Source organism: Nerophis ophidion, linkage group LG13 (genome assembly GCF_033978795.1).
Source record: "Nerophis ophidion isolate RoL-2023_Sa linkage group LG13, RoL_Noph_v1.0, whole genome shotgun sequence".
Lineage (NCBI taxonomy): Eukaryota > Metazoa > Chordata > Actinopteri > Syngnathiformes > Syngnathidae > Nerophis > Nerophis ophidion.
The window spans coordinates 5,072,426-5,099,355 of record NC_084623.1 but is presented as its reverse complement, the minus strand read 5'-3'; the positions used below and the strand labels follow the sequence as shown (position 1 = coordinate 5,099,355).

The 26,930-nt window shown below is 41.0% G+C and overlaps 1 protein-coding gene across 1 annotated transcript in view; it reads right to left on the bottom strand.

Moving 5' to 3' along the window:
• The window catches only part of epha6 (eph receptor A6), a 354,317-nt gene that overhangs the window by 55,585 nt on the left and 271,802 nt on the right, over window positions 1-26,930 (bottom strand). The window contains 2 exon segments of the mRNA XM_061918280.1: window positions 9,634-9,796; window positions 12,129-12,253. Of these exon segments, the coding sequence (XP_061774264.1) occupies window positions 9,634-9,796; window positions 12,129-12,253 (288 nt within the window).

The following is a 26,930-nucleotide window of genomic DNA, read 5'->3' as shown; positions in this document are numbered from 1 at the left end:
GGGAATCCCAGGTCAAGGTCAGAAGCGCAGGGGAAGATCTGGTCCAGTAGATCTGCAGCGGTTTGTGCCTCAAAGTGGGAGTGAAGAATGCACCATGCGCCGTCTGAGGATGCAGTATTTCCTCCGTACCAGTACTCAATTGTTAGTACTTTAGTCTGTGTTCATAAATACAAATTGTTTTTAAGAATAAAATCGCATTTTTATTGGAACATTTAGAAAATAGCTCGTTATTAGTTATCTCTTATGTGTGACTGCTTTCAAATTGCAGTCTACACGTATCTCTTATGTGAGACTGCCTTCAAATTGCAGTCTACACGTATATCTTATGTGTGACTGCCATCATATTGCAGTCTACACGTATCTCTTATGTGAGACTGCCTTCAAATTGCAGTCTACACGTATATCTTATGTGTGACTGCCATCATGTTGCAGTCTACACGTATCTCTTATGTGTGACTGCCATCATATTGCAGTCTACACGTATCTCTTATGTGTGACTGCCATCATATTGCAGTCTACATGTATCTCTTATGTGAGACTGCCTTCAAATTGCAGTCTACACGTATCTCTTATGTGTGACTGCCATCATATTGCAGTCTACACGTATCTCTTATGTGTGACTGCCATCATATTGCAGTCTACACGTATCTCTTATGTGAGACTGCCATCATATTTCAGTCTACACGTATCTCTTATGTGTGACTGCCATCACATTGTAGTCTACACGTTTCTCTTATGTGTGACTGCCATCATATTGCAGTCTACACGTATCTCTTATGTGTGACTGCCATCATATTGCAGTCTACATGTATCTCTTATGTGAGACTGCCTTCAAATTGCAGTCTACACGTATTTTGTTATGTGTGACTGCCATCATAATGCAGTCTACACGTATCTCTTATTTGTGACTGCCATCATATTGCAGTCTACACGTATCTCTTATGTGTGACTGCCATCATATTGCAGTCTACACGTATCTCTTATGTGCGACTGCCATCATATTGCAGTCTACACGCAACTCTGTGTGTAATGTTCTATATTTTAATGGAACATATAACATTTTTGTGTTGCTTACTTTGAGTCATATTGCGGTTGACATGTATCTCTTATGTGTGACTTCCATCAAATTGCAGTCTTCACGTATCTCTTATGTGTGACTGCCATCATATTGCAGTCTACACGTTTCTCTTATGTGTGACTGCCATCGTATTGCAGTCTACACATATCTCTTATGTGTGACTGCCATCATATTGCAGTCTACACGTTTCTCTTATGTGTGACTGCCATCATATTGCAGTCTACATGCATCTCTGTGTGTAATGTTCTTTATTTTCAATGGAACATATAACATTTTTGTGTTGCTTACTTTGAGTCATATCACGGTCGACACGTATCTCTTATGTGTGACTGCCATCTACTGATCACAATTATCACTGCACCTTGTACCAAATAAAATAGCTTGGAGGTCGGCAAGCACAACCAGAATGATCCCGTACATAAGGCACACCGGGTTATAAGGCGCACTGTCGAGTTTTGAGGGGGAAAAAATGATTATAAATGTGCTTAATAGTACCTTTTATGAGGTCATACAGGTGTGAGGGAGGAGCTTAACCTGCATACATTATAGTCATTTACTGAGTGGAAGACAATTGTCACTACCAAAAAAGGTGTGTGTGTGTGTGTGTGTGTGTGTGTGTGTGTGTGTGTGTGTGTGTGTGTGTGTGTGTGTGTGTGTGAGGAAAGAGGACGACAGGAGGATAAAGACAAAGCGAGAGGTAGAAGTGAGTGTGACTGATGGAAAAACAAAAGTGAGTGACAGACTGACAGATCGGAGCGAGGGACCGAGGCAGAATGGGCGCTCCCTTCCAGATAAAAGGCCAGACACTACAAAGCGCCGTACGATCCCGCAGATAAAAACCCCTGCACCGCCGCTTCACAATACCTGACCTCGCATGAAAGGGCGGCCGCACCTTTTGTGGTGGTTAGGATGGCAATAACGCCGCCAGGAGGAGACTCTCAAATATTGATTTCAAATACTCCGGACCCTGTTTGCCGATCATGTTCAATTGGCGGATGGATCTGGTCGCCACGTCAACACAGCAAGGACATGAATAGTAGAGCTGTCAATTAATTAATTAGCATTTCACACAGATTACTCACACATACTCCTTTACCTTTTTGTTTTATTTTAATTGTGTCTATCATTAACAATCCTTCTTCAAGACAAGAACACAGTTGTCTGGTTTTTTATGCATTCAAGCTCATAAATAAACGCTGCACTGCAAAAAGTGAAATCTAAGTAAGATGAAATATCTCAAATAAGGCTGATATTTGCTTATTTTCTGTCTGGTAAGATAATTGTTCTCACTAAGCAGATTTTATGTTAGAGTCTAACCTTTCTGTTATGTTGAGGGTCAATTTAACCCATTTCAGTTTTTGTGTTGATCAAAGTACTGGTTATCCTTTCTTTTTCTTGCTGAAATGTGGTGACTTTTCCTCATCTAGGGTCATGAACTGGTGTGTAAAATCTGGACACTTTGTTGTGTAGTGGAATGTCTTGCATAGTTTGTCTACAAAGATGATGTTGCGGGTCATTTTGACCCAGACACTTTAATGTGGGTAAATAGCCAAAATAAACAAGTCTCTTTGATGTAGTTTTTACTTTGATGTTCAATTGTTTGCATTTTGATTGCCTCTGAGACCCAGAGCCAGGTGTGTGAAGAGAGGGAACTTTCTCAAACTTGTCCTTGTCACTGTTCTCATGTCATCTCTTTGACAAACTCACCAAAAATGAGCTCCAGAAGGATGACATCTGGGGAGACAAGGACAAGTGTGAGAAAGTTCCCTCTCTTCACACACCTGGCTCTGGGTCTCAGAGACAACCAAAATACAAACAATTGTACTTCAAAGTAAAAAGTACATCAAGGAGACATGTTTATTTTTGGATCTGAACAGCTATTTACCCACATTAAAGCGCCTGGGTCAAAATGACTCGCAACATCATCTTTGTATACAAACTCTGCACAAACATTCCACTACACAACAAAGTGTCCAGATTTACACACCAGTTCATGACCCTAGATGAGGAAAAGTCACCAGATTTCAGCAACAAAAAGAAAGGATAACCAGTACTTTGATCAACACAAAAACTGAAATGGGTCAAATTGAGCGTTAACATAGTACAAATGGAATAAAAAATGTATTGTATGTCACTTTTGTAAATGTTTATATAACCTAAAATAAATTGTTATTGGTTTAACCTGTTTTCTTGACTGTTTTGAGGGCATTTAAACATTGTGGGTCAAAACGACCCGCAACATAATCAATGTCATTTTTTCCCAACATAATACAAAAGTTAAGGGTTTTGCTCCTAAATGATCTCAGTAAGATATTACAGCTTGTTTCCGACATTATATGACCTATTTTGAGTAAAATATGCTTGAAACAATTTTTGTCCAATTGTCCAAAACACACCCAGCAATGGTGCACAGGAAGGCGGGGAAGAAGAGGTGGAAAAGGCTGCCAAAATGTTCAAAAGTCCCAATTGTGTCCAAAATACCTCCCCGGGTTCCAGTCCCACAAGTCCCGCCGCCGGCCACACAAATCCCGGGATACAAAAAAATTTCCAAAACTCACCCAGCAAAGTCCCACGGGAAGTAGGGGGGGAAAAATTAGAAAAGTTGGCAAAAGTCCCCCAAAATTTTCAAAATACCTACCAAGGTTCCAGTCCCAACCGGGTTCGAGTTTGAGTTCGAGTGCACACTTGAACCCGGGTGGTACTTTTGAACATTTCACCGACTTTTCTCACTTTTCTCCCCACCTTCCCGTGGGACTTTGCTGGGCGCGTTTTGGACATTTTGGGCATCCTGGCTGGCGGCGGAACTTGTGGGACTCGAACCTGTGTAGGTATTTTGAACATTTTTGGGACTTTTGCCGACTTTTCCAACTTTCATCCCCCCTCCCCATGGGACTCGGCTGGGTGTTTTATGGACATTTTGGGCATCCCGGGACTTGCGCGGCCATACATAAGATTTTATACTTGTTTTAAGTGTTTAGGTCCTAAATGATCTCAGTAAGATACTACAGCTTGTTTCCGACATTTTATGACCTATTTTGAGTAAAATATGCTTGAAACTATTTTTGTCCAAGTGTCCAAAACACACCCAGCAATGGTGCACAGGAAGGCGGGGAAGAAGAGGGGGAAAAGGCTGCCAAAATGTTCAAAAGTCCCAATTGTGTCCAAAATACCTCCCCGGGTTCCAGTCCCACGAGTCCCGCCGCCGGGCACACAAAAAAATTTCCAAAACGCACCCAGCAAAGTCCAACGGGAAGTAGGGGGGAAAAATGAGAAAAGTGGGCAAAAGTCCCCCAAAATTTTCAAAATACCTACCAAGGTTCGAGTCCCAACCGGGTTCGGGTTCGAGTTTGAGTTTGAGTGCACACTTGAACCCGGGTGGGACTTTTTGAACATTTCACCGACTTTTCTCACTTTTCTCCCCACCTTCCCGTGGGACTTTGCTGGGCGCGTTTTGGACATTTTGGGCATCCTGGCTGGCGGCGGAACTTGTGGGACTCGAACCTGTGTAGGTATTTTGAACATTTTTGGGACTTTTGCTGAATTTTCCAACTTTCATCCCCTCTCCCCATGGGACTCGGCTGGGTGTTTTATGGACATTTTGGGCATCCCGGGACTTGCGCGGCCATACATAAGATTTTATACTTGTTTTAAGTGTTTAGGTCCTAAATGATCTCAGTAAGATACTACAGCTTGTTTCCGACATTATATGACCTATTTTGAGTAAAATATGCTTGAAACAATTTTTGTCCAAGTGTCCAAAACACACCCAGCAATGGTGCACAGGAAGGCGGGGAAGAAGAGGGGGAAAAGGCTGCCAAAATGTTCAAAAGTCCCAATTGTGTCCAAAATACCTCCCCGGGTTCCAGTCCCACAAGTCCCGCCGCCGGACACACAAAAAATTTTCCAAACGCACCCAGCAAAGTCCCACGGGAAGTAGGGGGGAAAAATGAGAAAAGTCGGCAAAAGTCCCCCAAAATTTTCAAAATACCTACCAAGGTTCGAGTCCCAACCGGGTTCGAGTTTGAGTTTGAGTGCACACTTGAACCCGGGTGGGACTTTTTGAACATTTCACCGACTTTTCTCACTTTTCTCCCCACCTTCCCGTGGGACTTTGCTGGGCGCGTTTTGGACATTTTGGGCATCCTGGCTGGCGGCGGAACTTGTGGGACTCGAACCTGTGTAGGTATTTTGAACATTTTTGGGACTTTTGCTGAATTTTCTTACTTTCATCCCCCCTCCCCATGAGACTCGGCTGGGTGTTTTATGGACATTTTGGGCATCCCGGGACTTGCGCGGCCATATAAGTACTGTACTTATCACACACCCGCTGTTTAATTGTAACGTCTTAAATGTTTTCATGACCAAATTTGGAGGTGTTGAAATCGCCATGTAAATCGTTAATGCTAATTAGTAGCATGTCCATTGCAAATCCCATGTGAATTAGCATGGAGCTAAAATATTTTTGAAAAGTGGATCTTTACTGTGCTTTTGAGCACTTTCTCCTTGCTTTGTTGGCGTGAGAAAACGCAACATTACAGAGTTTGCTTTCAGCCCTTGTTTCCCGGCCAAGTGCTTGAGCCGGTGTGTGACTGCAACCAAACAAATTATTGAAATTTGAGGTCATTGGGTTCTACGTGAATCGGTACCTGGTAGTACCAATAGTACTCATAAAAACACCAAATTGGGTACTTAGCTCGAGACAGTAAAAGGTTGTGGACGTAAACCCACAAGTTGGTCAACTTAGACGTTGAGATGGCGAGAAAGATCCAGGAAAAATGTGCAAATATTTTTTTGTTGAACACTACAAAGTGTTTGTACTGTAAGAATTGTACTTATCACACACCCGCTGTTTAATTTTAACGTCTTCAATGTTTTCATGACCTAATTTGGAGGTTTTGAAATCGCCATGTAAATCGCTAATGCTAATCAGTAGCATGTCCATTTCAAATCCCATGTGAATTAGCATGGAGCTAAAATATTTGTGAAAAGTGGATCTTTACTGTGCTTTTGAGCACTTTCTCCTTGCTTTGTTGGCGTGAGAAAACGCGACATTACAGAGTTTGCTTTCAGCGCTTGTTTCCTGGCCAAGTGCTTGAGCCGGTATGTGACTGCAACCAAACAAATTATTGAAATTTGACGTCATCGGGTTTTACGTGAATCGGTACCCGGTAGTACCAACAGTACCTATAAAAACACCAAATTGGGTACCTAGCTCGAGATAGTTGAAAGTTGTGGACGTAAACCCACAAGTTGGTCAACTTAGACGTGGAGATGGCGAGAAAGACCCAGGAAAAATGTGCAAATATTTTTTTCTTGAACACTACAAAGTGTTTGTACTTTAAGAATTGTACTTATCACACACCCACTGTTTAATTGTAACGTCTTAAATGTTTTCATGACCAAATTTGGAGGTTTTGAAATCCCCATGTAAATCGCTAATGCTAGTAGCATGTCCATTTCAAATCCCATGTAAATTAGCTTGTTTCCTGACCAAGTGCTTGAGCCAGTGCATGACTGCAACCAGAAAAATTATTAAAATATGGCGTCGTCGGGTTTTACTTGAATCGGTACCCGGTAGTTCCGATGGATTTGGGTCCGGTACCTATAAAAACACCAAATTCGGTACCTAGCTTGAGATAGTAGAAGGTTGTGGACGTAAACCCACAAGTTGGTCAACTTAGACGTGGAGATGTGCAAAAAGTGTATTTTGTTGAACACTACAAAGTGTTTGTACTGTGAGAATTGTACTTATCACACACCCGCTGTTTAATTGTAACGTCTTAAATGTTTTCATGACCTAATTTGGAGGTTTTGAAATCGCCATGTAAATCGCTAATGCTAATCAGTAGCATGTCCATTGCAAATCCCATGTGAATTAGCATGGAGCTAAAATATTTTTGAAAAGTGGATCTTTACTGTGTTTTTGAGCACTTTCTCCTTGCTTTGTTGGCATGAGAAAACGCAACATTACAGAGTTTGCTTTCAGCCCTTGTTTCCCGGCCAAGTGCTTGAGCCGGTATGTGACTGCAACCAAACAAATTATTGAAATTTGACGTCATCAGGTTCTACGTGAATCGGTACCTGGTAGTACCAACAGTACCTATAAAAACACCAAATTGGGTACCTAGCTCGAGATAGTTGAAAGTTGTGGACGTAAACCCACAAGTTGGTCAACTTAGACGTGGAGATGGCGAGAAAGACCCAGGAAAAATGTGCAAATATTTTTTTCTTGAACACTACAAAGTGTTTGTACTGTAAGAATTGTACTTATCACACACCCACTGTTTAATTGTAACGTCTTAAATGTTTTCATGACCTAATTTGGAGGTTTTGAAATCCCCATGTAAATCGCTAATGCTAGTAGCATGTCCATTTCAAATCCCATGTAAATTAGCTTGTTTTCTGACCAAGTGCTTGAGCCAGTGCATGACTGCAACCAGAAAAATTATTGAAATATGACGTCGTCGGGTTTTATGTGAATCGGGACCCGGTAGGTCTGACGGATTTGGGTCCGGTACTTATAAAAACACCAAATTCGGTACCTAGCTTGGGATAGTAAAAGGTTGTGGACGTAAACCCACATGTTGGTCAACTTAGACGTGGAGATGGCGAGAAAGACCTAGAAAAAATGTGCTAATATTTCATTTTGTGGAACACTACAAAGTGTTTGTACTGTAAGAATTGTACTTATCACACACCCGCTGTTTAATTGTAACGTCTTAAATGTTTTCATGACCAAATTTGGAGGTTTTGAAATCGCCATGTAAATCGCTAATGCTAATTAGTAGCATGTCTATTGAAAATCCCATGTGAATTAGCATGGAGCTAAAATATTTTTGAAAACTGGATTTTTACTGTGCTTTTGAGCACTTTCTCCTTGCTTTGTTGGCATGAGAAAACGCAACATTACAGAGTTTGCTTTCAGCCCTTGTTTCCCGGCCAAGTGCTTGAGCCGGTATGTGACTGCAACCAAACAAATTATTGAAATTTGACGTCATCGGGTTTTACGTGAATCGGTACCCGGTAGTACCAACAGTACCTGTAAAAACACCAAATTGGGTACCTAGCTCGAGACAGTAAAAGGTTGTGGACGTAAACCCACAAGTTGGTCAACTTAGACGTGGAGATGGCAAGAAAGACCCGGAAAAAATTTGCAAAATGTTTTATTTTGTGGAACACTACAAAGTGTTTGTACTGTAAGTACTGTACTTATCACACACCCGCTGTTTAATTGTAACGTCTTAAATGTTTTCATGACCAAATTTGGAGGTGTTGAAATCGCCATGTAAATCGTTAATGCTAGTAGCATGTCCATTGCAAATCCCATGTGAATTAGCATGGAGCTAAAATATTTTTGAAAAGTGGATCTTTACTGTGCTTTTGAGCACTTTCTCCTTGCTTTGTTGGCGTGAGAAAACGCGACATTACAGAGTTTGCTTTCAGCGCTTGTTTCCTGGCCAAGTGCTTGAGCCGGTATGTGACTGCAACCAAACTAATTATTGAAATTTGACGTCATCGGGTTTTACGTGAATCGGTACCCGGTAGTACCAACAGTACCTATAAAAACACCAAATTGGGTACCTAGCTCGAGATAGTTGAAAGTTGTGGATGTAAACCCACAAGTTGGTCAACTTAGACGTGGAGATGGCGAGAAAGACCCAGGAAAAATGTGCAAATATTTTTTTGTTGAACACTACAAAGTGTTTGTACTGTAAGAATTGTACTTATCACACACCCACTGTTTAATTGTAACGTCTTAAATGTTTTCATGACCAAATTTGGAGGTTTTGAAATCCCCATGTAAATCGCTAATGCTAGTAGCATGTCCATTTCAAATCCCATGTAAATTAGCTTGTTTCCTGGCCAAGTGCTTGAGCCGGTGCATGACTGCAACCAGAAAAATTATTAAAATATGGCGTCGTCGGGTTTTACTTGAATCGGTACCCGGTAGTTCCGATGGATTTGGGTCCGGTACCTATAAAAACACCAAATTCGGTACCTAGCTTGAGATAGTAGAAGGTTGTGGACGTAAACCCACAAGTTGGTCAACTTAGACGTGGAGATGTGCAAAAAGTGTATTTTGTTGAACACTACAAAGTGTTTGTACTGTGAGAATTGTACTTATCACACACCCGCTGTTTAATTGTAACGTCTTAAATGTTTTCATGACCTAATTTGGAGGTTTTGAAATCGCCATGTAAATCGCTAATGCTAATCAGTAGCATGTCCATTGCAAATCCCATGTGAATTAGCATGGAGCTAAAATATTGTTGAAAAGTGGATTTTTACTGTGCTTTTGAGCACTTTCTTCTTGCTTTGTTGGCATGAGAAAACGCAACATTACAGAGTCTGCTTTCAGCGCTTGTTTCCCGGCCAAGTGCTTGAGCCGGTACGTGACCCCAACCAGACAAATTATTGAAATTTGGCGTTGTGGAGTTTTACATGAATCGGTACCCGATAGTACCAACAGATTTGGGTCCGGTACCTGTAAAAACACCAAATTGTGTACCTGGCTTGAGACAGGAAGCACATACAAGCTAAGGAGTGAAACTTACAACCTCCCGTGGTCTGGTATTCGTATCTGGCGGCGAAGGAGCTGTACCCAGCTGGCGTGCGGGTGCGGACGCTGAAGACGTACCAGGTGGCCGGTTTTAAACCCGTGATGATCACGCTGGGGGCTTTGGTGCTGGTGGAGGAGTAGCTCTGCTGCTCATGTTCCTGTGAGCCAGAGAAAATTCAAGACTTTTCACCAAACATTTTCCATAATATTTAATATTTACATCATGCATCAAATGCAATGTTGGCATACATTTAGTGTGAAAAGCTGAACTGACATGCTAACAGTTAGCACGCTGGCCAGATAGCGTCAAGTAAGAACAAAACAAAATTAAAGCTGCAAGCAGCGATGGACTGAGTAGAGGGAAGTCTGGGTCTGCGCTCGGCGGCCATCTTTGAAATGTTTTTTAGCGCAGCGGTTTTTTGAAGGTTGATAAAATCAGAACCGTAGCAGTAATTAAAACTCTTTAATCAACTTTTAATCAGCGGGGTTCACTCTCTCTCCTGTGGTAGTTTGAAGCCGACATGATCAGAGGAGATAATGTTTGAAAAAACGTGACCGGTTTCTACAAAACTTTAGTTTTGAAAGGGAATTGCAAACTTCCTGTTGTTTTTTGCTGGGGGTTGTCAATATATGAAATGTAGGTCTAAGTGAGACCTACATGGAGGTGTTTGTTTCATGTCTCTATGACATTCCTACTGGAAGTTACGGGCAGTTCTGTCTGTTTTCTCCTTAGGAGCAGTTTTGTCTGTGTTTTATTCCTAGGGGGCGCTAGAGCGCAATTTTGAGTTTTAGGGTTAGGTTTTTTGATTAGATCGCAATTTTCGCCAGTCCTGATGTGTGTGTCCAGTTTGGTGACTTTTGAAGCATGTTAAGAGGGTCGAATTACAGCTCAAAGAGCCAAAGGTGAGGGTTTTTACAAATCTTTTGTTTTGAAGGGGGAATTGCAAACTTCCTTCCTCAACGATGTCAATATATGAAATGTAGGTCTAAGTGAGACCTACATAGAGGTTTTTGTTTCATGTCGCTACGACATTCCTATTGGAAGTTACAGGCAGTTTTGTCCGTGTTTTCTTCCTAGGGGGCGCTAGAGCGCAATTTTTAGTTTTGGGGCTAGGTTTTTTGATTAAATCGCAATGTTCACCAGTCTTGATGTGTGTGTCAATTATAGTGAGTTTTAAAGCATGTTAAGGGGGGTCAAATTACAGCTCAAAGCTGCGGAATAATAATAAATAAAGAAAGAATAAAACGCTAGAAATTCAATAAGCAAAATTAAAGATAAAGAAATGCTGACAGTTTTAGGCTAACATGCTAAACAAGAGCATGTTTACAGTTATTCGTGTAATGCCAACATTTACCACTCAACATTTTGGGGGGGTTGCAAGGCGAGGGTTCAGGTTCGATATCCGCTTTCCCCCCTAACCTAGTCACTGCCGTTGTGTCCTTGGACAAGACACTTTACCCACACTCGTGTAAATGTAGTTTCAAGGTGTAGACAATGTAAATGCGCTTTGAGTCACTAGAGGAAAAAAAAAGCTATATAAACGTAATTCACCTCAAAAATTAGCTTGCAAAAGCTAGCATGCTAATGTTGGCATGCTAAATGCTAACTGTGAAATATGTCAGGTGTGTAAATTCACTAGAGGAAAAAAAAGCTATATAAACGTAATTCACCTCAAAAAGTAGCTTGCAAAAGCTAGCATGCTAATGTTGGCATGCTAAATGCTAACTGTGAAATATGTCAGGTGTGTAAATTCATTAAAAATTGAAGCCTGCTAACTTAAGCTTGCATCAAGTACCAGAATATGACTGAGGTGTGAACCTACAAATTAGCTTTAAGAAGGCTAACATGCTAACTGTTAGAAATGTCAGGTGTGTAGATTCATTAAAAATAACAATTTATTAAAAATGCCAGCCTGCTAACGTTAGCATGTATCAAGTACCAGAATATGACTGAGGTTTGAACCTACAAATTAACTTATAAAAAGCTAACATGCTAAATGCTAACTGTAACATAAGTCGGGTGTGTAAATTCATTTAAAATAATAATTTATTAAAAATGCCAGCCTGCTAACGTTAGCATGTATCAAGTACCAGAATATGACTGAAGTTTGAACATATAAATTAGGGGAAAAAAGCTAGCATGCTAACTGCAACATATTTCTGGTGTGTAAATTCATTTAAAATAATAATTTATTAAAAATGCCAGCCTGCTAACGTTAGCATGTATCAAGTACGAGAATATGACTGAGGTTTGAACATACAAATTAGGGAAAAAAAAGCTAGCATGCTAAATGCTAACTGCAACATATTTCTGGTGTGTAAAGTTATTTACACCATGCTAATATTAGAATGCTAACCATACTAAACACACAAAACAATAATTTGTTTTGTCCAGCTGGCACATTCCAGATCAAATATCATCTCATATAAAAGCCCTTAGAAAAACTTGGCATTGCGTTAGTGTTCCTTGGACCTGGACCGACACAGTACCTTCTCATAGTACTTGATCTCGTAGTCCAGGATGGGCAGCGGGCTTTCTGTGGGCTGCTGCCAGGAGAGAGCGATGCTGTTGGGAGAGGCCCAGTCCTTCTTCAGAGGGCCCGCCAGGGACGGACCTGGTGGCAGAAAAAACACTCATGAAGGCCAAAACTGGATTTTGTTGTGGGTAATTAGACGGGACTTTGGGTCTGAGTTTTAGTTCTTGCCTCAGAAGGCACTACCCACCCTGGTAAGACCTGATGAGTCCGAAAGACAAAAAGCCGAGCTCACAGACGCTACCTGCTCGTGCCACTCCGTAATGTTTCAGTCACACGCAGGATTCTCACAGGAATGAAGCGAAAATACAATCTAAGTGATGAACACATTATTCATATAGCGCTTTTTTTCTCTAGAGATTCAAAGTGAAACAATTATCTACATTTTAAACTACATTTAAAGCAGTGTGCCTTGCCCAAGGACACGAGGGCAGAGACTAGGACGGCGGAAGCTGGAATCGAACCTGGAACTGTCAAGTTGTTCATAGAGGAAATAACAACATAGTGATTACAGTTTCACAATGTAGAATGTCTGAAAAGGAGTAGGAAGAAGCTGAGCTATATATATAGGAAATGGCGGCGCGCATGGACGCGACGTTTCAGGCTCTCCCCTTAGGTGCATTGTTTTTCTTGTTTTTATATAGTTTATTACTAGCCCAGTCAGCAACTTGCTGGGCGAAGGTTATGTACAGCCGAAACGATTTGTTGGAGATTGGATTGCGGTCTGAGCAGACTATTTCGGTGGATTTTACAAGCCGACACAACATCCCAGAGGAGTTAGCACGTAGCCCTGGAGCTCCATGGCTACTGTGCCCGGCGAGGAGGAGGCGGAGGCGAAGACGCCGTGGCCGAAGGGGCGGCGTGTTAGCCAGACTAAAAATGAACCCAAACAGACCACCGATACCAAGTCTATTCCTGGCTAATGCGAGGTCGCTCGCTCCTCATGGTGAAGAGGACAAGATGGACGAGGTGAGGCTCCGTGTAGCACAAAACACTGTGATGGACAGCTGCGCCCTATTGTTTACGGAAACCTGGCTAACGTCCTCAATACCCGACGCTAGCATGGAGCTAACCGGTCACACAGCACACAGACAGGACAGAAACGCAGTGTCTTCCGGCAAGCGGCGTGGGGGTGGACTGCTAACCTACCTAAACAACAAGTGGACTTCTGATTCAAAGGTAGTTAACAGCCACTGTTCCCAAGATCTGGAATATTTTACAGTTAAATGCCGACCCTTCCATCTAGCCAGGGAGCACTCTGCTGTCCTGATCACAAACGTGTATATAGCTCCCGATGCTAACGCTAGCACGGCGCTAGCTCTGTTGCACGATACAATCAGTGCACAACAGAACAAATATCCCGACGGCATCCACATCATAGCGGGGGACTTTAATCATGTCGACCTGAAAAAAGTGCTCCCCAAACTTCACCAGCATGTGAAGTGTGCTACGAGGGGAGCTAACACACTGGACAAAGTCTATTCCAACATAAAAAAAGGATATAGAGCCAAACAACTTCCCCAATTAGGCAAGTCTGACCACATATCCCTGCTCCTTTTGCCAGCTTACACACCAATAAGAAAAAGTGCTCCTATCACAACCAAAACGGTCAAAACATGGCCGGAGGGAGCCATGGAACAGCTGCAGGACTGCTTTGATACAACAGACTGGTCAGTTTTTGAAAACCCAGACTTGGAGCAGTACACAGAAGCAGTCCTGGGGTACATCAAACACTGCATAGACACTGTCACAGTGGACAAGCGCATCCGAGTCTACCCCAACAGGAAGCCCTGGATGACAAAAACAGTCCAGGGCTTCCTCAAAGAGAGAGACAGTGCCTTCAAAGCGCAGGACCTGGCACTCTACAGTGCTGCCAGAGCCAATCTGAAGAGAGGCATCAGAGAGGCAAAAGCTGAACATAGGAGGAAAATGGAAGCCCACCTGCAGAGCAACAACACCAAGGAGGTATGGAAAGGAATAAAAGACATGACCAACTTCAGACCCAGTAACCCTTCGGCTGACGGCGACGCCTCTCGAGCGGGGGAGTTAAACAGCTTCTTCGCCCGATTTGAGAGAAAAACACCTGCAGCCGTCACAACACCCCCACCCAACACCCACAGCAGCTACACCCTCACACTGGAGGAGCATGAGGTGAGACGCACGCTGAAGGCAGTGAACCCGAGGAAGGCTACGGGCCCAGATGGAGTCCCGGGACAGGTACTAAGAGACTGTGCAGACCAGCTGGCCGGAGTATTTACGAAGATCTTCACCCAGTCCCTCTCCCAGGCCGTCATCCCATCATGCCTGAAGACTTCCACAATAATCCCGGTGCCGAAGAAGAACTCTGTCAGATGTCTGAATGACTACCGTCCAGTTGCACTTACACCTATAGCTATGAAGTGCTTCGAGAAGCTGGTACGGACCCATATCACCTCAGTCCTCCCTCCCGAGCTCGACCCACACCAGTTTGCCTACAGAGCCAACAGGTCCACAGAGGACGCCATCGCCACAGCCCTACACTCCTCCCTGGGTCACCTGGAGACGGGGGGAAGCTACGTGCGGCTGCTTTTTGTGGATTATAGCTCGGCATTTAACACCATTATTCCTGATAGACTGGTGTCCAAACTGTCAGACCTGGGTCTCTCGAACTCCATCTGCATGTGGATTAAGGACTTCTTATCCAACCGCCCCCAGAGGGTGCAGTTGGGTCGCCACATGTCATCAAGCCTGCACCTCAGTACCGGCTCTCCACAAGGCTGCGTGCTGAGCCCCCTTCTCTACTCCATCTACACATACGACTGCACACCTGCCCACTCCAGCAACTCCATCATCAAATTTGCGGATGACACCACCGTAGTGGGGCTCATCTCGGAGGGAGACGAGGCTGCATATCGGGATGAGGTGGAGAAGCTCTCGGATTGGTGCAAAGTCAACAACCTGGCCCTGAACACCTCCAAGACCAAGGAGCTGGTCATAGACTTCAGGAGGAAAAAAACGGACATCCTGCCCCTGATCATCAGTGGTGACTGTGTGGAGAGGGTCTCCGACTTCCGCTCCCTGGGAGTCCACCTGGCCAACGACCTATCCTGGAGCACCAACACCACGGCCACCATCAAGAAGGCACACCAGAGACTGCACTTCCTGAGAATACTCAGGAACAACCACCTCTCACAGGAACTGCTGGTGTCCTTCTACCGGTGCTCCATTGAGAGCATCCTGACCTACTGCATCTGCGTGTGGTTCAGCAGCTGCACGGCCGCAGAGAGAACGGCGCTCCAGAGAGTCATAAAGACCGCCCAGAAGTTAATCGGATGCCCCCTCCCCTCCCTGGCTGACCTGTACAGCTCCCGCTGTCTCAGGAAAGCACAGAGCATCCTGAAAGACCCATTCCACCCCGGGCACAGCCACCTGGAACTGCTACCCTCAGGCAGACGCTACAGGGTGCTAAAAGCGAGCACCAATAGACTAAAAAATAGCTTTTACCCAAGAGCCATAGTAGCACTAAACAGGCACTGAGTGTCCATATGTCCATCATGTCCTCATGTGTAATGTTTAAATGTTTTTCTATTTTTTTGGACTACAATGTGAAATAATGTTTTATGTATGTGTGTATATGTATTCATATGCATGCAGATATGCATCTGTGTGGATACATATACATATATACATCTGTCATCTCTATCTTTTTTTTTTAATTTATTTTTTATTTATTTATTTATTTATTTTTTAATTTATACTACCATGTTGTATATGCACCTTAGGAGGAGCTGCTCCAATTTCGTTGTTCTTTGAACCTGTTCATTGCAATAATGACAATAAAACTCTATTCTATTCTATTCTATTTTATTTGGTACACGGTGTAATGATAAGTGTGACCGGTAGATGGCAGTCACACATAAGAGATATGTGTAGACTGCAATATGATGGCAGTCACACATAAGAGATACGTGTGGACTGCAATAAGATGGCTGTCGCACATAAGAGATACTTGTAGACTGCAATATGATGACAGTCACACATAAGAGATACTTGTAGACTGCAATATGATGGCAGTCACACATAAGAGATGCGTGTAGACTGCAATATGATGGCAGTCACACATAAGAGATACATGTAGACTGCAATATGATGGCAGTCACACATAAGAGATACTTGTAGACTGCAATATGATGGCAGTCACACATAAGAGATACGTGTAGACTGCAATATGATGGCAGTCACACATAAGAGATACGTGTAGACTGCAATATGATGGCAGTCGCACATAAGAGATACTTGTAGACTGCAATATGATGGCAGTCACACAAGAGATACATGTTGACTGCAATAAGATGGCAGTCGCACATAAGAGATACGTGTAGACTGCAATATGATGGCAGTCACACATAAGAGATACTTGTAGACTGCAATATGATGGCAGTCACACATAAGAGATACGTGTAGACTGCAATATGATGGCAGTCACACATAAGAGATACGTGTAGACTGCAATATGATGGCAGTCACACATAAGAGATACGTGTAGACTGTCTGTGTTCTCCACCGTCGTGTTTGTACGTTCTAACGCTTTCCCTTGTCGTCCTTCTTGCAGTCTGCCTTTGTTCCACGTGTCAAGCTGTGCGTCTCGTCATTCCTCGTTTCTCCCCCCTGCTTCCCGGACTGCCTCTTGGATCCCGACCTCCCGCTTGGACACGGACCTTCTCTGCCTTGCCCCTTTGGATTTTGTCCGCTTCCTCACTCATCACTCTGGTAACACTCAGCAATTCATTCCTACGCAAAATCTTACACCATACACCCTTTGTGTTCCGTCACACTCCATTCCTTTGTTGTTTAACGAGGGACCGAATGTCCCTTTGGGACAGAGGACGCTATTGAATTACTGGCGTTTTATTATTTCTTTATTATTATTCCGCAGCTTTGAGCTGTAATTTGACCACCTTAACGTGCTTCCAAACTCACCAATTTGACACACACATCAGGACTGGTGAACATTGCAATTTAATTAAAAACCCTAACCCCAAAACTAAAAGTTGCGCTTTAGCGCCCCCTAGGAAGGAAACACAGACAAAACTGTTCCTAGGAAGAAAACACAGACAAAACTGCCTGTAACTTCCAGTAGGAATGCCATAGAGACATGAAACAAAAACTTCTATGTAGGTCTCACTTAGACCTACATTTCATATATTGACAACCCCCAGCAAAAATCAACAGAAAGTTTGCAATTTCCTCTTCAAAACAAAAGTTTTGTAAAAAACGGTCACCTTTTTTCAAACATCTCCTCTGAGCGCGTTTGTCGTGTCGGCTTCAAACTACCACAGGAGAGAGATTGAACCCTTCTGATTAAAAATTGATAAAAGACTTTTAATTACTGCAACGGGTTTTGATTTTATCAGCCTTCAAAGAACCGCTGCGCTGAAAACCATTTCAAAGAAGGCCGCCGTGCGCAGACACAGTGAGGGAGACTTTTTTTGTTCCTTTTTTTCTGTCCCGTCTGCTGCTGGTGCGCACGCACCAACATTCGTGAGGGAGGGGCTGTGATCGTCTATACCAAGATGGCTGCCAGGCGTCGTAGCTAAGCCGGTCGTTATGTTTTAAAGTTGTCGTTTGCCTGCATATCATAAAAACAATATATATATATATATATATATATATATATATATATATATATATATATATATCCATCCCATCAATCCATCCATTTTCTACCGCTTATTCCCTTTTGGGGTCTCTGGGGGCACTGGTGCCTATCTCAGCTAGTCGGGCGGAAGGTGGGGTACACCCTGGACAAGTCGCCACGTCATCGCAGGGCCAACACAGATAGACAGACAACATTCACACTCACATTCACACACCAGGGCCAATTTAGTGTTGCCAATCAACCTATCCCCATGTGCATGTCTTTGGAGGTGGGAGGAAGCCGGAGTACCCGGAGGGAACCCACGCATTCACGGGGAAAACATGCAAATTCCACACAGAAAGATCTCGAGCCTGGATTTGAACCCAGGACTGCAAGACTTTCGTATTGTGAGGCAGACGCACTAACCCCTCTGGATGGATAAATATATATATATATATATATATATATATATATATTGCCCCCTTGTGGTTCTGTGCCGTCACAACTCCCTCCCCCAACCATAACACTATGGTCCAAAAAATATGGTAATCCATTCCATAATTTAATTCCACATACTGCCATGCTAAAGGTCTTAAGTGTTGTGCATGTGCACACACGTTTTAAGTCACATTTTTCTCTGAAGTTCCATGTTTCCTCTTTTTTTGAGGAGAATTGTTTCACATTCCTGGCTAGCAGGCTTTATAGTTTGCCTCCTGCTTCATTCTAGCTGAAGTCTTTGACTTTGAACAACAAACGTGTGAAAAATAGAAATATTTATTAGCGTCTCAGTGACTTCAAGGATGGTCCCGGAATGTAACCCTCAAGTTGTGGACCTGACAAGGAGACGTGTGAATGGCTGATTAGCAGCCCTCCACTCTGCGGGCAAACCTAAACCCGCTCAGAGACGACACGTCATTAAAGCCGCCATCTCCTGGGAAAACAAGGCACGCCTCTGGATCCCTGTTAGCGATAATTGCAAACAGCTACGTCTTCTTTTCTTGCGCTCAATTGCATTTGCTGTGCTCAATGAATTTTTTTGCCGGATAAATAATTGTGCTGGGCTCCCCGGAGAGGTCAGCAGATGTAGCCGCCCTGAGATTGATTATTATTACATTACTCCGTCATGTTAGCGAGCTGACTCGTTAGAGGCTGTAAAAAGGCGCCTCTCTCAAGGGTAATCCCGGCGAAAGACCACGTGAGACACGATGAGGTTCTTTGCTTTTTGGACGGATGCGACAGATTCTTGCAGGCTTCCGTGGTGCTTTCATGCTACGGAAGCTGGGACTTAAAGGCTGGGACCTCGGGCTTTAGGGTTCAGGTAAGACCAAAAGAGAGCTGCAGAGGCCGTGAGCTCGTTAGCCAGGTGCCCATCTGAGCACCTTTGTTCCACACATGCACCAGTCTTTGCTCCATCACCCTCTCATCTGATGGCTTTATCTCCTATAACTGGATATCTTCTTCCAGAGCTCCCTGAGGCTGCCCGTAAAAAAACACTAATAGTGACAACCCCACACTACAGGTTTACCTGACACGTGAAACGTGACAAATTTGGTTAGTGCGCTATCGTCTTATCCCGGCAGATGGCAGTAGAGTGTTTTGTGGCAATTTCAACTTTGACCACAGCGTCGGTTGCTATGGGGGATGACACTTTCCATTATTTTGTACTTGTGTGGTGGGATATTGATTTTAAAATGACCGCTATTCAATGGTCAAATCAACGTCACATCCTAACATTGATTAAAGGTAGACGAAAATCATGTTGTTTCAATGTTGTATTTGTAAAATGGAGTAACGGTTGGAAAATGACCAAAAGTCAATGGTCCAATCAACGTCACAACCTGACATTGATTAAACGTCGTCAAAAAGCATGATGTTGCTTTGATGTTAGGTTTGTGTGGTAGAATATTGGTTGGGAAATTACCAAATTTCAATGGTCACATCAACGTCACAACCTGACATTGATTAAACGTAGACAGAAAGCATGTTGTTCCAATGTTAGCAATGTGTTGTAGAATATTGGTTGGGAAATGACCAAATTTCAATGGTCCAATCAACGTCAGAACCCAACATTGATTAAACGTAGACAAAAAGCATGTTGTTTCAATGTTAGGTTTGTGTGGTAGAATACTGGTTGGAAATAACCAAATTTCAATGCTCAAATCCACGTCAGAAACCAACATTGAATAAACGTTGTCAAAAAGCATGTTGTTTCAATGTTCTATTTGTGTGGTAGAATAATGGTTGGGAAATGACCACCATTCAATGGTCCAATCAACGTCACAACTTGACATTGATTAAACGTCGTCAAATAGCATGTTGTATTTGTGTGGTAGAATATTGGTGGGAAAATGAACTAAATTCAATGGTCCAATCAACGTCAGAACCCAACATTGATTAAACGTAGACAGAAAGCATGTTGTTCCAATGTTAGGTTTGTGTGGTAGAATACTGGTTGGGAAATGACCAAATTTCAATGGTCCAATCAACGTCAGAACCCAACATTGATTAAACGTTGTCAAAAAGGGTGATGTTGCTTTAATGTTAGGTTTGTGTCATAGAACAGTGGTTGGGAAACCAAATTTTGATGGTCAAATTAATGTCAGAACCCAACATTGAATAAACGTTGTCAAAAAGCATGTTGCTTCAATGGTGTATTTGTGTGGTGGAATAATGGTTGGGAAATGACCACATTTCAATGGTCAAGTCAATGTCACAACCTGACATTGATTAAACGTAGACAGAAAGCATGTGGTTTCACTGTTCTATTTGTGTGGTAGAATAATGGTTGGGAAATGACCACAAATCAATGGTCCAATCAACATCACAACTTGACATTGATTAAATGTCGTCAAATAGCATGTTGTATTTGTGTGGTAGAATATTGGTCGGAAAATGACCAAAATTCAATGGTCCAATCAACGTCACAACCTGACATTGATTAAATGTTGTCAAAAAGTGTGATGTTGCTTTGATGTTAGATTTGTGTGGTAGAATATTGGTTGGGAAATGACCAAATTTCAATGGTCCAATAACGTCAGAACCCAACATTGATTAAACGTAGACAAAAAGCATGTTGTTTCAATGTTAGGTTTGTGTGGTAGAATACTGGTTGGGAAATGACCTAAATTCAATGGTCCAATCAATGTCAGAACCCAACATTGATTAAACATCGTCAAAAAGGGTGATGTTGCTTTAATGTTAGGTTTGTGTCATAGAATAGTGTTTGGGAAACCAAATTTTGATGGTCAAATTAATGTCAGAAGCCAACATTGAATAAACGTTGTCAAAAAGCATGTTGCTTCAATGTTCTATTTGTGTGGTAGAATATTGGTTGGGAAATGACCAAATTTCAATGGTCCAATCAACGTCAGAACCCAACATTGATTAAACATCGTCAAAAAGGGTGATGTTGCTTTAATGTTAGGTTTGTGTCGTAGCATATTGGTTGGGAATTGACCAAATTTTGATGGTCAGATTAATGTCAGAACCCAACATTGAATAAACGTTGTCAAAAAGCATGTTGCTTCAATGGTGTATTTGTGTGGTGGAATAATGGTTGGGAAATGACCACATTTCAATGGTCACATCAACGTCACAACCTGACATTGATTAAACGTAGACAAAAATTATGTTGTATTTGGGTGGTAGAATAATGGTTGGAAAATGACCAAAATTCAATGGTCAAATCAATGTCAGAACCTGACATTGATTAAACGTTGACACAAAGTTTGTTGTTTCAAGGTTAAGTAAGAAATGCTCCACTGTCAGGTCCTACTTACACACGTTCTTAACGTTGTTTCAATGTCTGCTGGCTGCAGTTTATTAGTGTATGAGACACTCTCCATGCTGGCTGCAGGTTATTAGTGTATGAGACACTCTCCTTGCTGGCTGCAGGTTATTAGTGTATGAGACACTCTCCATGCTGGCTGCAGCTTATTAGTGTATGAGACACTCTCCATGCTGGCTGCAGGTTATTAGTGTATGAGACACTCTCCATGCTGGCTGCAGCTTATTAGTGTATGAGACACTCTCCATGCTGGCTGCAGGTTATTAGTGTATGAGACACTCTCCATGCTGGCTGCAGGTTGTTAGTGTATGAGACACTCTCCATGCTGGCTGCAGCTTATTAGTGTATGAGACACTCTCCATGCTGGCTGCAGGTTATTAGTGTATGAGACACTCTCCATGCTGGCTACAGGTTATTAGTGTATGAGACACTCTCCATGCTGGCTGCAGGTTGTTAGTGTATGAGACACTCTCCATGCTGGCTGCAGCTTATTAGTGTATGAGACACTCTCCATGCTGGCTGCAGTTTATTAGTGTATGAGCCACTCTCCATGCTGGCTGCAGCTTATTAGTGTATGAGACACTCTCCATGCTGGCTGCAGGTTATTAGTGTATGAGACACTCTCCATGCTGGCTGCAGTTTATTAGTGTATGAGACACTCTCCATGCTGGCTGCAGTTTATTAGTGTATGAGACACTCTCCATGCTGGCTGCAGGTTATTAGTGTATGAGACACTCTCCATGCTTCACTAAGGATAAAACAATTGTCCCTTTTTTTGTATTTATTTGTTTCTTGGAGGAGTTTTGGAGTTTGTTTGGCCTCCCTTCAGAGAGCTCTGTGGTCGATGTGTCTTTGCACGGCCAGAAGTAAGCGACATAAACAACTTGAGCAAAGGAGAAAAAGAGCAGGGAAAAAAACACACAAAGAGATGTTTTATTTTATTTTATTTTTCATGCCGAGGCTTTCTTTCAAAGACGGAAAGCGCGGCTCCGACTGAAAGAAGACTTTCATCCCAACACACTTGGTCTTGTGGATGATATTATTTTCACAGACGCTCTCTCTCTCTCTCAGCATTTTGAGTGAGTCCATGAAAGGAGATGTGAGCGTGTCTGGCCAATAAGAGGCCGGCGGGGATTGAAGAGAGCAAATGTTGCACTATTGGCGCTGACGGAGAGCAATAAACACAAACTAAACTCAATTTTCCTCCAGATTCAAATGAGCCTGCGAGCGCTGGAGGCACACTCGCCGCCCGACAAACTTCTCCGCCAAATGGACTCTCGCTGAACTAACTTAGGCCTCATTGATGGCTGAGATGCCACTAAACGCTCCCGTCTGAGACCAAGACCGCTTAATTGCCGCCAATTGTTTGTCCACTGAATTATTGCTCACCTTCACCTGGCCGCCAACTCTTCAATACGCGAGCGTCGTCAAGCATGGAACTATCTGTCAGGTTGCTGGGAATAAAACACATCTATTTATAGTCCCCGTCTCTGATCAGCGCTTAATACACCCAGCCCCAAATAAACACACTTTTATGGCAGATTTTTTTCTCGGATTTAATCACTGTTTAATCAAAATTTGGCTAATTTTCATAACATTTAAGTTGGAATCAAATGATGACTAAAAAAATAATATTTACCATATTTTCGGAGTATAAGTCGCACCTGCCGAAAATGCATATCGTATTTTCTTGAATTGCTGCCAGGTATATAGTACGCACCTGTCTAGAATTACTGCCGAGTCAAACTCGTTTTGCAAAATAATTAGCGCATGCTTAGCATTACTGCCGGCTCAGGATTAACGTCGGGTCAAACTCGTTTCACAAAATATTATTCTTATTAGCGCATGTCTAGAATTTCCGCCGGGTCAAACTCTTTTCGCCAAATAATTAGCATATGCCTAGAATTTCCACCGGGTCAAACTCGTTTCACAAAATATTATTCTTATTAGCGCATGTCTAGAATTTCCGCCGGGTCAAACTCTTTTCGCCAAATAATTAGCATATGCCTACAATTTCCACCGGGTCAAACTCGTCACGTCACGAGTGACACTTCACCTATCATCATTTTCAAAATGGAGGAGGCTGATTTCAATCATTTGAAATCGCATAAAGGGAAGAAGATTAAGAGCTTTTCGGTAGGATTTAAGGTCCAAGCTATTGAATATGCTAAAAAGAACAGTAAGTAGCTATGTTTTTTTAATATACCGTAGCTGCGTGTGTCAAATATGAGTCATTAAATGACTCCCGCCTCCTGGTGGTAGAGGGCGCTAGCGATCCTTCTTGCGACTACTCGGCTGCAGAAGTGTGTTTATTTTTTCCTCTTGCTTGCACTTTTAACATGGAGGATTACATATCTAAAATAAAACAGTTTTCTGAACTGGATTTTCAATCGAAGCAGGAGGTAATAAAGCTCCATCGAGACAGAGAGACTTTTAAAACTGAAGAAAGATAAGGAAGACTTCTATAAACAAGTTATCGATGCTTTTGATCAGAAGGAGCTGCACATGGACTTCATTTATAAGTAAAGGTAAGAACAAAATAATGTTTTTTTTATTAAATGTGCTTTTCATGATGGTATCCTTACATCACACTCAAATTTTTAAGCACAGACCTAAATTTACCGCATGCCTTTGGTAAGTGAGTGAGAAGAGGTTTTAAATTAATTAGCGCCCCGGCGGCAATTGAAGGAAATGCGGTATTTAGAGTCAACATTTAATTTGAAGTTGTGAGGAAAGTGAGTTAAATGTGAGAAACATGGCTGCTGGAAAAGTGTGAGACGAACACAACACAACAACCACGGCTGTGACAAAGGTTGAGATCAATATTAGGAGAAGTTGAGTTTGTAGCTGCACACCTGAAGTGATGTTGGTGAAAGTACTTCTTTACACAAAAACCTCAAGCCAATTAAAAACTAAAACTACTACTTTACAGTAGTAATACACCTTTAGGCTCCTCGACCCTCCTCTGGTACAACATCTGATGTAAACAATGTCAAAATCCACTTTTTTCACCAATGCTTCATATTCATATTTGTGAGGATAGTCTTTTCGTTTTTTTTTTACTACTATTTGCATTATGGCCGTCAGCACAGAAGAAGCCATCACACATATTTCAAAGCTTGTTCCCCTAGGGCAGGGGTGTCAAAGTCATTTTAGCTCAGGGGCCTCATGGGGGGAAATGTGTGCACACCGACTATTATAATCTTGGCTTTAAAACTAAAGAAAATAAATACAACTTCAGATTGTTTTATTTGTCTTACTTTGGCCAAAAATAGAACAAACACATTCTGAAAATATGACAATAAAAATATAGAAAACAAATATCGTCAATGGTAAAGTTTAAATCCATGAAGGAAAGAAGAAAGTGAATTAATGTTTATAACATCTATTATACAGCATTATTCACATGTGAATAATATAAATACAGTCTATTATACAGCATTATTCACAGGTGAATAATATAAATACAGTCTATTATACAGCATTATTCACAGGTGAATAACATAAATACAGTATATTATACAGCATTATTCACACAATAATATAAATACAGTCTATTATACAGCATTATTCACATGTGAATAACATAAATACAGTCTATTATACAGAATTATTCACATGTGAATAATATAAATAGTCTAATATACAGAAACATAAATAGTCTATTATACAGAATTATTCACATGTGAATAATACAAATGCAGTCTAATATACAGCATTATTCACATGTGAATAACATAAATACAGTATATTATACAGCATTATTCACACAATAATATAAATACAGTCTATTATACAGCATTATTCACATGTGAATAACATAAATACAGTCTATTATACAGAATTATTCACATGTGAATAATATAAATACAGTGTATTATACAGCATTATTCACATGTGAATAGCATAAATACAGTCCATTATAGAGCATTATTCACACAATAATATAAATACAGTCTATTATACAGCATTATTCACATGTGAATAACATAAATACAGTCTATTATACAGCATTATTCACATGTGAATAGCATAAATACAGTCCATTATAGAGCATTATTCACACAATAATATAAATACAGTCTATTATACAGCATTATTCACATGTGAATAACATAAATACAGTCTATTATACAGAATTATTCACATGTGAATAATATAAATAGTCTAATATACAGAAACATAAATAGTCTATTATACAGAATTATTCACATGTGAATAATACAAATGCAGTCTAATATACAGCATTATTCACATGTGAATAACATAAATACAGTATATTATACAGCATTATTCACACAATAATATAAATACAGTCTATTATACAGCATTATTCACATGTGAATAACATAAATACAGTCTATTATACAGAATTATTCACATGTGAATAATATAAATACAGTGTATTATACAGCATTATTCACATGTGAATAGCATAAATACAGTCCATTATAGAGCATTATTCACACAATAATATAAATACAGTCTATTATACAGCATTATTCACATGTGAATAACATAAATACAGTCTATTATACAGAATTATTCGCATGTGAATAATATAAATACAGTCTATTATACAGCATTATTCACATGTGAATAACATAAATACAGTGTATTATACAGCATTATTCACACAATAACATAAATGCAGTCTATTATACAGCATTATTCACATGTGAATAATATAAATACAGTCTATTATACAGCATTATTCACATGTGAATAACATAAATACAGTCTATTATACAATATAAATACAGTCTATTATACAGCATTATTCACATGTGAATAACATAAATAGTCTAATATACACAAACATAAATAGTCTATTATACAGCATTATTCACATGTAAATAATATAAATACAGTCTATTATACAGTATTATTCACATGTGAATAACATAAATACAGTCTATTATACAGCATTATTCACATGTGAATAACTTAAATACAGTCTATTATACAATATAAATACAGTCTATTATACAGCATTATTCACATGTGAATAACATAAATAGTCTAATATACACAAACATAAATAGTCTATTATACAGCATTATTCACATGTAAATAATATAAATACAGTCTATTATACAGCATTATTCACATGTGAATAACATAAATACAGTCTATTATACAGCATTATTCACATGTGAATAACTTAAATACAGTCTATTATACAGCATTATTCACATGTGAATAACATAAATACAGTCTATTATACAGCATTATTCACATGTGAATAACATAAATAGTCTAATATACACAAACATAAATACAGTCTATTATACAGCATTATTCACATGTAAATAATATAAATACAGTCTATTATACAGTATTATTCACATGTG